This window comes from Planococcus citri, chromosome 3, assembly GCF_950023065.1.
Source record: "Planococcus citri chromosome 3, ihPlaCitr1.1, whole genome shotgun sequence".
NCBI lineage: Eukaryota > Metazoa > Arthropoda > Insecta > Hemiptera > Pseudococcidae > Planococcus > Planococcus citri.
Window position 1 is genome coordinate 78,407,800 of NC_088679.1, and position 12,296 is coordinate 78,420,095.

The following is a 12,296-nucleotide window of genomic DNA, read 5'->3' on the forward strand; positions in this document are numbered from 1 at the left end:
TACCACCAGTGGCCAACAGACAGCTGGACCAACAAACATTTCGAGAAATCATATCCGTGTTCAACTACAATTGGGGTTCCGGATATTTTCAATATATGTTTGCTGCCCATTTCTTAACCGACTTGAACCTCGAGCTGGCAACTCAAGATCGTCTGGGCCCAAAATACTCGGATGAAGCATACTGTAAGGTGGCTAAATGCATCGCCAAAGCGATCATCCCAGAACCGGTAATCAAACCACGTAATCCGACCGCTGAGTCGAATGACGAAATGGGATCACCCCAGACTCCGCCAGCTTCGAAACCGAAACTTGACACAAAAGAGCAACAAGCAGCAGCACGATCGATGCCGCAGCTCAGCTTGCCAACAAGCTCGCACCAACTGGAACAACCAATACTCGATGCGTCGTACGTAAATTTGCAAGCGCAACAGGCGACAGCAAATTACCTTGGTAATAAAGCCGTTGGAACGTTACCGTACCCCAAAGAGGACACAGTGACTCCGACTATACATCCGTTAGATCCGCGAGGTGCGAACTTGAAAACAACAACATCGACGACGGTAGCAATATCGCCTCACAGCGGCCTACACCTTGCGAATGTAGGATTCTCGGACGACGAGCAACAACCTCTCACCGAAAAGGTAGTACTCGAACGTGCCGGGGTCCTAAACCACATCCAAAATGATGTCAAAACCAACAAGTTAAAAGGCCTAATGAAGACGGAAAAGACAAATGACGACAAACAACCCGCAGGTACCTCCTCAGTAAAGGAAAAACCAGCTCGCAGTTTCTTCGACAAATCAGAGAGTTCGTCCGACGACTCGAAGAAAAAATCGAAATCGAAAACTCGATCATCGTCATCATCATCCAAATCGTCGTCAGCGAAAACCGACCAGCGTAAATCGGAAAGATCAAAAGATCGAAAGGCAAGAACTGGAGAGACGTCAATCGAACTCCACCCCACTTCAAAGCCGAAACTGATTACCGATTACGACAAAAGCATCGGCCAAATGGTTAAAACACCGTCAGATAAACCCTCGTCTAAAATGAACAAGAGGTTACTGGACATATTTGGTAACACTGATGATCTACCGGATAACGTCGAATCAACATCAGCGTCCGAAAGCGACTCCAAATTTGTCAACTCGGACTCACGCAAATCGCGTAGTTCGATGAAAAACAAATTATCAGCACAGGCAGACGAACTTCGTACATTCACCCCGAGACAACATCGGGGAAAACAAAATCGTGTGAACGCAGCACTGAAGCAGCGACTATCGATCCTGCCGCCAGATAAAACTGCTGAGCAACCCTCAATCGAAGGGACCGCCAGCAACCAACCGACAGTATTAGTGCCTAAATACGACATAACAGCACTAAATCAACCTGACAAACCGCTAAGGACAATCGACTTGACGGCAGATTCTCCTGCTGGGGAGGAACTATCGGAAGAAACGTTACCAACCGAGCAACGAATCTTCACAACGGTCGATACGATGTTGCAAGATACCACGCTAACCATGCATTCCGCCGAAACAGACGAAATCATGGAAATCCGGCGAATCATCACAACCGAAGTCATGACACAAGTCATCGGGACCGCAGAGTCTCTGGATGAAAACTTTGTGCAACCACCAAAGCCGATGCGAATCACCGCAACATGTGACTTAACGGGAGAGAGTCCTCGCAACGACGAAGACACTCAACAACCTGTATCCCCACGTACCGAAGCGGTACTCCTCGATGAAGGAGCAACTCGATCGGACGAAACGGCAATTGAGCCGGACACCGTCGAAGAAAACGACGAAGAAGAAGACGAAGATCTTTAATCTTCAAATTATACATAATTATCCTTAGAAAGTCTTCTTTGTAAATATGTTTTAATATAGTCCATAATTCTTGCCTAAATATGTCATGTTACCCTGTAACCTTGAATCAAAATATAAGATTTTGAATCATGTTTTGCTCATTTGTTAACATTACTGCAAGTACGAAAAAATGACTAATTAAGAACATTGATGCGCTCACAACAATATTTCAATACGGAATGCGCCTTGTAAACTTGTTAGTACACAGCGTTCGCAGAAACGCAGGTTACAACTAGACAATTAAGATAAAATCATTTTCAAAACTCGACAAAAAGTGTGAGCCATGGTACATGTCATTTTCACATATTTTGGCAATCTTATCAACTTGAAAACTCGCAATTGCTAAATTGCTGAAATTTTCAGACATCCAAATTTTGAACTTCTCAGTTAGGAGTTGATCAAAATTCACTTGAACACTAATCACTAGAATTGGTGACATTTTTCTCAATAAATAGACTCGTTGAAGTCTGTTGAGTTTTTTCATACCAATTCTAAAAACTTAATGTCTGTTCAACAGTATTGAAGAATGGTTTGTGTGTCGAAAATACCTGTGCAACATTCGTTCCGGAAGCCGAAGTTGGATGAACTTCATGAACCGGTCCAACAAATCGATATCCCCATCCGCCTATGGCCGATTATTCCACCATGGCATCCGGAGATCCTGATGTTACGTACACCGAATGGCGACGGCGCTGAGCGTCGACTTCGGTTCGAACCTGACACTCTCACTCGCCGACCACCAACTCCTCACCCTCCGGCAGACATCGTTACCATAATGCCAAACGGTGAAGAACGTCGGTATTATGAGATCACTCGTGATGGTAACGGTGAGCTCCAACGCCATCCAATTATGGGACCACAGGAATCCACCAGCGAGCGACAGATCGTCTGGGTACAGATTCATCGCACACCAACTCAACGTCCACTCACCCGTTACGATGCCATCGTTGAAAGTATCCTGTCGCGAAGCGAAACCGAACCACGGGGTAATCCATTCGAGATTCGCCTACAACGGATAACGCCGCCGCAGACATACGTCGACGATGCAACCATTCAACAGGAATGAGACCGTTCTTCAATATGTTACATTGTAAATAATTTTTTTTTATTTTTATTTTGTTTGTTTTTTTTGTCAAATCCACCTGCGAGTGGATACGTCAAAGTTTTAGTATGCTTTATAAATAGCTTGTTAAATTTAAATTTTGTTGTTTATTTTACGAGGATTTCAATATGTGATCTACGTATCACGGTGTTTTGATGTACTTCTTATTTTCATATTTTATAACTTTGTTTATTTTTGTACTTTACCCAGTGATGTGTGTATCACTCTAAAATTGTTGTTCTAGTGTTATTCTTTATTTGTATATAGTTCTTACTGTTTGCTACCACCTCCTTGAAGGTAGAAGCAACAGCGTTTTTCGTAGTTTAGCGATTTTGCATTTTTATAGAGTTTTTCTTATGTTTTCTCTTCATTTTCTGCAAAACCGATATGCGATATCGCTGAATATCGCTATAGAGTACGTGATGATCACTCGTTGAAGTAATCACACGTGAAAACCAATCGAATGAATTGGTATTCCATACCCAGACAACTCGAAAGAATCGAGTACCTAGAATCAAGCACTACGTGATCCGATATATATTTTCCATCGCAGGATGAAGATGGCGCATGAACCAACAGTCAAGTTGGTACTGTAAGCCGCAAAGTCTCTTTGAATGGTCCAAGCAACACAATAGGTGTAGCTAGTTCGAAGAGCACTCTTTCTTGTCCTGGAAGACAAAATGCGTCGTTGAACGCAATTATTTATTTATTTATTGGACCGTAGCCCTCAACAAAGCAACAAAAGGTCATCTGCATGCGCATTATCCAACACCCAAGTTGGAAATGTAAGTCGCGAGCTCTCCAAGAACATTAACATAAAGGGTACTCTGCCCTGGCACGCCATCTGAAGTATCTCGGCAGTATCGGCCGATATTGCATCTTCAGCTGGTTGTGACCCAAAAAGAAGTATCATTAAAGGATCTTGGACGATGCTCCAATGGAACCTTTATGATACAAGTTTGAAAAGTAACACGCTAATGTTACAAATGTTCCGAGAGCCAAAAGACCTACCGCAATGGTATTCGAGACTACCGTGGAGTAGTTTCCAAAAGATAATATGAAATTCCTCTCAATGAACGATCAGTTGTAACGCGCAACACCCGACACTTAGGTTGGGGATGTAAGACGCAAGACTCCTAAAAAGAACATTCATTTAAAGGGTACTCTGCCCTGATATTACTGGATACAAAGAAACAATGGATTCGCATTGTTTTCCTCGTGTTTGGTAATATCTAAGATGAAGACAGGTACTCTGCCTGAGTAGTCTCTGTATGGGTAATAGTCCACAGCAGTGTTACTACCAAAAGTAGACAGTATCCCCACGAGGTGATACAATGTTCAGGGAGCACAATTACCGCGACGGTAATAAAGACTACCGCGGAGTAGTTTTATAAGGCAAACTGATCAAGTCTTTTCGAGTTATAGGAAAACGATCGTTGAATCGTATCCGAAAACTCTTTTCGGCCTTGTCACCATTGATGACCCCTGACCAGTTGAAGTATGCGCAGTAATCGACAGCTAAGTCGAATTCTGTAAGTCGCTCGTAACCTCTTCATTCAGGAGCATATTAATATTTGGTTCTCTGCCATGTGTACTTTTGCCTCTTGAAGTGTCGGGTACTAGACACCTCCCCATCAAATCGCAGGATCTTGAGGGGAAGTGGTTTAGTCGCTCGATATGTTCATGTTGTGTAGAAGATATTACAAAAAATGAAAGCAACACAGCTAAGTGTTACATTAGTATGCTCGAAGAGCTCAGGTTCACCGTGTTGGTGACCGCGACTACCGCTGAGTAGTTGCCGGGTATTATTCAACTGACTCATGAGCGTCATCAATATCTAAATTGATAAATGGTCAATCAGCTATCTCGGTTCATGAACCGATCCAATTCCTGCAAAAGGATATGCACTAAATAGGTACTCTGCCTTGGACGCATACCGATTTCGCATCTTGCGACATCTTCCCATGACGAGGAAGTATCATCGCAATCGTTGCAGAATTATGGTATCGCGATGTCTCATCTATTGCCAATGGAAAATCGTCTGCTAGGGCGATTCTTGTGCCCATTGGTAATTGGGATGCGACCCAAAAATGATGGATACGACTGAAGACACCAGTTTGATTGAGGACTGGAAAAATTCAGTACGTAACCACAGTAACATTGATAGATGTTAGAAATGTATATCCACGCAGGTAGATTGCTGACCAACCCCGAATAAGAACATGCACCATACCCGGTTCTCTGCCACGGTATCTCCCTCACTTGGGAGGCGAAGATTACCGAAAAAGAACAAAACACGTGACTATTCGTTGAACAATCGTTGAATTGTACTCGGCGAACCACGTAACATGGAAGTAACACAGATAGGTGTTATAGCATGTTCAAACGGGAGTTGAAGACCTAGGGAGTTGAGAGGAACTTGGTAGCATGGTTTACGAACCATCAAGACCCGCATAAGAACATAGAATTTAAGGTACTCTGCCACGGTACGTACATCACAAATTCTTGATCTGGAGCGTACCAGATACAAGGGTGGTGACGTTACCGAAAAAGACGAGTCTTTTGCGAAATCCGGGACCTGACATGTCATCGGCTCGCTGATTTGGCGAAAATTTATAAGGCTTGCGATCTTATCTTATTTTCTTCCAAGTTTGTCCTGTCGATGTTTCATGGAAAGGCTCGGTTTTCGTAAAAGCGACAGGTACGCTGCCTCGTGACCCTAAGATTGCATGGAATGACGCTGATTCGACCGTTAAAACTAGCGATGACTATGTTTCTGAGTCGAAATACGTCATCTCTCCAATGCTTCTTGGATGGCACCAAAATGCCAATCGTAACACGTTCGGCGTTACATAACTATGTTCAGAGACGGGCAAAGCTGCATATAAGGATATAATAACATACGGTTCCCACGCCGGACACATCCCAGGCGAATTGCGAGAATTTTATCATTGTGCATATCGATAATCGCGGTCTGGCAGAATCGTGCAAAGATCGCATTATTTTTGGAATTTAGCAACTGGCGTTGGCCATGTCGCTGATCGCATAATGGTGGTTGCTTGCGATCGCAGCGGGATGATAACGTGGAAGTAACATAGAGAGATGTTATAAACGTATGTCCAAAGCAGCAAAGCTACCAAGCAAAAATTTGAAAGAAGAATACCATACTTTGGCTATTAAGCGGTAAAACACATATATACAGTTGTTGCTGGGCCTCGATGGTCATTAATCAAGTATTCTTTTCATTCTTTTCTTTACCGTATGCCTCTGCCATTCTCATCGAAGAAACGCAGGGGGGCAGTGGGACAGCTCCGCTGTCACGTACAAGCATAGTATATCATGTTTTGATCCGTGCTTTTCTCCGCTGGTTATGCCATTGAGCAAACCTCAGAGGGGCATATGTGATATACTACTATGCCGTACGTGGTATGTTTAGGGCGCGCCCACATGGTAACACTGCGTTGCATGAAGGCAACACTGCGTCGCGTTCTCGTCAGCTAGCCATACGAGCCAAGCAACGAGAGTAGCGATCGTCAGTAACGTATTCGAGTGCACGCGGGTATGTTATTCACAGTCAATCGGTTAATGCAGTCATTTAGTATATAAGTTTTATTCTCGAGTATTAAGTGTAGTGTTAATTATTTTCATTTAGTTTTAATTAGGTTACTTATTTATTAAGGTCGATGCACTCACGATGTCGTCGGAGTGAGGCGAGAAGGATTGATGATCTACTCGCCGCCATCACGGTTAGATTACGTCGTTGAACGTACCGGAATCTCCGCTGAGGGATACTGTAAGACCAACCCCTCGCCAATGTGCGAATGAAACCTCGCCAATGTGCGAAAGGTGCATTGAGTTAGCACTTATTCTACATCGACGTATGTAAATGTAAGTAACCATTTGTCATGTTAACCCCTTTCATGTACACCAACGTGTGTTAATTGAATAAGTCATGTAAAGTGTTGTTAATCTCATGCTCATTATATATTTCTTTGTGTAAAACTGTAGTTATTTATGGTGAGTGTGAACATCTTGTTAAGAGTGTAATGTCAACCTTTCCTACCTCACGCCCTAGCCGAGCATTTGAGGTATTCTGGTAAGTATTTCGTAGAAAGACTTTAAGGAATATTTCTGGGAAACAACACAACAGTATGATTGGGTGTGCCTAGTAGTAGCAACTTCTATTATGGTACAATCGAATCAATATACTTTAAGTCATTACCCCCTCTTACAATTTTTTGATACTGCTTGCTGATTTTTGCATTGTTAAGTTCAAAATTTAATAAAGATGTCAGTTTTGTCGTAATTTTTTTTGATTATCTATTGCCCATTTGCATGTATTTGAAAAGGCAAGTGGGTGAAAGAGGCGGAGCTTATTGAAACGCAAAGGAATTGGCCAATCGGAGGGCGGCATAACTCCGCTTTAGCAATCGCATGTACAGAATGGATAAATGCTTCCCGCTGCTGTCTTTGCTATAGCCGACATTCTCCTGATTTCTCCGAGTGAGCTTCCCTGATTTGTTATTAATGAACCAAGGTACATGAAGTCCTGCACAACCTCTATACCATCAATCTTCAATATTTCAGGTCTGTTCTTTTGCTCCCTATCGATTATCATTATTGTTGTTTTTCCTTTGTTGACCCTCAGGCCTGCCTCATTGCTGGCTTCTTCAATTTTCCTGAGCATTTCCTTCATCTCATCTGGTGTTTCTGAGAGCAGGGTTGTGTCATCGGCATATCGTAAGTTTGACAATGTCTTTCCTCCAATTCTCACTCCCTTTTCCCAATCCTCTAGGGCAGTTCTCATTACCCATTCTCCATATGCATTGAAGAGGATTGGGCTTAGTATGCATCCTTGTCTTACTCCCTTTGCTGTATGGAAATTATTGGTGAGCTCTCCTTCAATTCTCACCTGTGCCACATTGTCCTCATACAGACTCTCCATAAGACTGACAAGGTGCTCTGGTACTCCAAGCTTTTTGAGGTTTTGCCAGAGGATCTTCCACTTCACATTGTTGAATGCCTTCTCATAGTCAATGAAGCACATATACACTGGCTTGTTGTGTTGAATTCTCTTGGCTTTTTAATCACTTGGCGTACATTTAGGATTTGTTCTCTTGTGCCTCTTCCTGGCACAAAACCCGCCTGTTCTGGTGGTATCTGTGGCAGGATGCACGACCTAGGAAGCTGAAATTTGGATATGTTGATCACAATGGGAATACTGTCTGATGATTTGATTTTGGACCCTTTTCATCCATTTGAGGTCATGCTATGCACCTCCAAAAAAATGACCTTTCTGTAATTTTCAACTTTGACCCTCCCCACTCCAGAGGTCAACTCTAGCTTCCAAAAGAACCCCATTCCCCAAGTTTCACTTCATTTTATCAATTAGAGCAGGCTACAAGTCCCAAGTCATAAAATGTAAAAATATTAAAATCACGTCACTTTGAGGGGTGGTCGTAGCGCCACCTCCCTTGAGGCTAGGGAGTTGGTCGATAGCTCATTTGATAAGTATTGAAGAGGAGATGAAATGATCACTGAGCTCATTTTACTCAAAATTCAATATTTCAGGATTTTTTGACGAAAAAAACTGATTTTGGGGGGCTTTGATCCACTGTTGGGGGGGGGGGGGGGGTGGGGTCAGCTCGTGGGGTAGGGGCGGGAACTTTTAGTACCTATGTTGTTTAGCATACCACCCTTGACAATATTCACCAAAAAAAACTTTGATCGCAATAATGTTTGGGTTCGCCTATTTTTTTCTGCTATTTGACTGGGCTAAGATAAAACCATTCAGGATCACATCTGTGTATTGAAAGCATTATAATTTTTATACGTACATTTTACAATTTCAGCTATGACATCCAATCCATCATACCCTCCGACTCCTTGTACTGTTGGCGGCCATGAGTGTACAGCACCTGATGTCCATTGTGGATTATTTGATGACCCTAAATTTCCTGGCCAATGCCTGTGTCATGAAAGTGATAAAGTGTACTATAATGGAAGCTGCATATCGCGCCGTAAGAAATTACCTTTGCCTATCTGTTTTATACACACACTGCATTACAAAATGCAGTAGGTACCTATGATGCCTTCCATTCCTGCACATTAATTAGTAAATCATTAAAATTAAATATACTTATTTATACTTATCTAATTAAAATTTACAGCAACTGAACTTCCCGAAACAACTACTGACGGAATTAAATATCAATATATATCCTCTCCCAATGAAATTCCATATCGATACATTACGTTCGCTGTCGTGGGTGGAGCGATAAGTATGGTTTTGGTGATATTTATAATTTGAAAATTATACAGATTATACAAAAAACACCGAGAAGAAGAACTTTTGGGAGAAACAGGAGTGAGTTTTTATACTTGAGTGCGTTTAGATTACTTTCAGTTACTTACCTAAGTAGTAATTTCATTTCATATACACAATTTTATTTTAATACTTAAACTTTTGACATTTATATCAGGCAATTGACCTCGAAGCAGGTGTAGATCATACGGGAGATAACGAAGGTGATAGTGAACTCGAAGATCTTAAAGCTTCGTGTCTGGAACGGATCCCATCTCTAGAGAAAGAAAAACTCACAGGACGTATAGAAATAGGGAAAGGGAATTTTGGCGACGTGTACAGAGGTTTGTAAAATAGTTGATTGTTTCGATTTCGACCGATTGGAGTACTTATTAGGCGCAAAGCGCATAAATACTCGTAGATAACGCTTTTCGGCTTTTAATTATTTGTTCAAACAGCGAAATTGATGATTACAAACGGAAATGAACATTCGTATTATGAAACAGTCGCCGTGAAGAGTTTGAGAAGTAGGGCTACTGAGAAAGCTAAACGTGACATTTGGAAAGAAGCGTATATTATGAGCCAATGTACGCACCCAAACATTCTGAAATTGCGGTATATTTGCCTTGGAGGTAGGTTTCTGAAATCTCGAATCTACTCAACTAGGTAGAGGTACCTATACCTAACTACCTATTATTCTTAATTTTATTTGCAGAAAATGACGAACTCCCAGAAATGGTTTTCGAGTACATGAATCTAAGAGATTTACATAAGCTCCTGCTAAACAGTTCTGGTAAATTTCGGCCAAAACCAGGCGTGCCTATTTTATCGCAGGTAATAAAACACAAACAGATTAAGTATTCACACTCATCGGCAATTTCATCTTACTGTAAAATCTGTGTTGAATATTACCCAATTGTACCTAAAGTAAGTAAATTTCATTACTCTCTTACAGGTTGAATTTTTAAGAATCGCATCTCAAATTGCTCGAGGTATGGAATATTTAGCTAGCCAAAAATATGTACATGGAGATTTGGCGACTCGAAACTGTTTGGTGGGTGTTCCTCCAGCTAGCTCCACTTATGTGGTGAAAATATGCGACTTTGGCCTTAGTAAAGACGTTTATCTCAATAATTGTTACTGGGTGAGTAGAAGAAAAAAAATTATCAACACCATAGTTACCTAATTATTTATGTACGTAGGCTACCTTACCTACTCTGATAAAAAAAAAAGGAAGGGAGGTACAAATAAATTGATAAGACTATGTATACCTAGTACCTACCTACAGCAAATGACTGAACGCAATTTTGAAAATATTGTAATTGAAAAAAAAACTGTTTGTTCAAACAGATAAATCCTAAAGACGGATGTATGCCTATTCCATGGATGCCCCCTGAAAGCATCAAGAGTTTAACTTTTACGTTACAATCTGATGTATGGGCATTTGGCGTGACATTGTGGGAAATTGTCACGTTTGGGGAGCAGCCGTATTCCAAGTACTCCACACGACGAGTATGTTTTTTTTATTTATACTCGTAATACCTACATACCTTTACCTATACCTTACTGTCATTAACTTCACTTTTTTGTTTTTCAAATTGCTTACCTACCTAATAAAAATGTTAAGAATAGGCAGCCTCAGTGAGACAGCCTGATTTTAAATCATTTAATTCCTGTGTGTGAAATTTTCAGATCGAACTATTGATCCGGGCAAGAATCCTCTTAAAAATTCCAAAAAAATGTCCTACAAAAGTGGCAGCTATAATGATGGGCTGTTGGAGAAAAGATCCGGAAAAAAGACTCGACTTTTCAGCAATTTGCACACGTTTTTCAGATCTGCTGGGAAAAGTTACTCCTGAAGAAGTTCCAGAAAATAGTAACTACGCCTCGCCATACCTAGGCATGGCGACGATTCCAACTACCTAAGTACGTAATTTAAAAACAACATGAAAAATCCTTCTCAGGTATTTAAAAAATTTTTAATTGGAGAGTTTTTCAATAATAGCGTCAAAAAAGTATTTTGGAAGGGAAAATATCACATTAAGATTTCATATTTATGCCCATTAGTCATTACCTCATTAATAGTCACTAGTCAGAGAGTTTCATCGAATATAGTTCTATGTATTTACAAATAATTAAAAAGTTTATTTTTCTTGGGTTTTTTCTTATTTCTAGCAATAGGTACATTACTCGATGAACCTAAAGATAGGCTAAACTTTTATTATTCGATTAAAATGCTCGTATCAAACGCCGATGTAACAATCATATCTATTACAGATAACAATATGAATCAGGTTCAGCGACACATCCCAAAGAATTACTCAATTTTTTACGCCATATTCGAAATTCTACGAACAGTATAATTATATCGAATAATAATCACAAAACAATGTTCGTATAGCATAACCGAACGCAATTTAGTTCTAAATATCTGGCATCGAATCAATAATTGATCGTTGCAATCGTCTTCTGGTTAAGTTAGCTTGAAAAGGGCTGAAGTCGTCTTTAGAGGGTGTTAATAAAATTGGAATGTAGAGTAACACAGATTTTGCGTTTCAACATAGGACTTGCACGCAATTTTTCAAACTTTACAACGATAGATCGAAAGATCATGCAAACATTTATCACCTGTCAAAATTTCAAGTGCTAAAGTGCGTTTTTCGATTTTTGGTGAATTTTTGAAAATCAAATTTTGGCCAAGAATGAGGGAAAAAATCAAAATTTTACCAAATTGACCCAGAAAGCTGAATTTTGGGATATACCCTATTTTCGACATGCCAAATCGATTGAAAACGGTTTCAACCTGTTTTAAGCAGTTCTGGAGCCTCCAGCAGATTTTTGGAATTCGAAATTCCCACAAAATTCCATCAAATTGGAGTTGTAAAGCTGAAATTTATTCTAAAAACTAATTTCAATACGCTACGAAGTACTGCAGGCAAATTTCAAGTCGTTTTGGAGCCTCCGGCGTTTTTTTGAAAATTCCTGAAGCCTCCAGCAGACTTTCGAGGAGATGGAAAGCTGA

The 12,296-nt window shown here is 40.7% G+C and overlaps 1 protein-coding gene across 1 annotated transcript in view; it reads left to right on the plus strand.

Annotated features, from left to right (window-relative positions):
• LOC135839500 (tyrosine-protein kinase transmembrane receptor Ror-like) overlaps positions 1–11,200 on the plus strand; it is a 30,858-nt gene extending 19,658 nt beyond the window's left edge. The window contains exons 2-9 of the mRNA XM_065355559.1: positions 8,823–8,990; positions 9,141–9,337; positions 9,453–9,618; positions 9,733–9,906; positions 9,990–10,108; positions 10,230–10,418; positions 10,625–10,786; positions 10,967–11,200. Coding sequence (XP_065211631.1) covers positions 9,741–9,906; positions 9,990–10,108; positions 10,230–10,418; positions 10,625–10,786; positions 10,967–11,200 — 870 coding nt within the window. The 5' untranslated portion in view covers positions 8,823–8,990; positions 9,141–9,337; positions 9,453–9,618; positions 9,733–9,740. The remainder of the gene's footprint in view (positions 1–8,822; positions 8,991–9,140; positions 9,338–9,452; positions 9,619–9,732; positions 9,907–9,989; positions 10,109–10,229; positions 10,419–10,624; positions 10,787–10,966) is intronic.
• Positions 11,201–12,296: the final 1,096 nt, after the last annotated feature.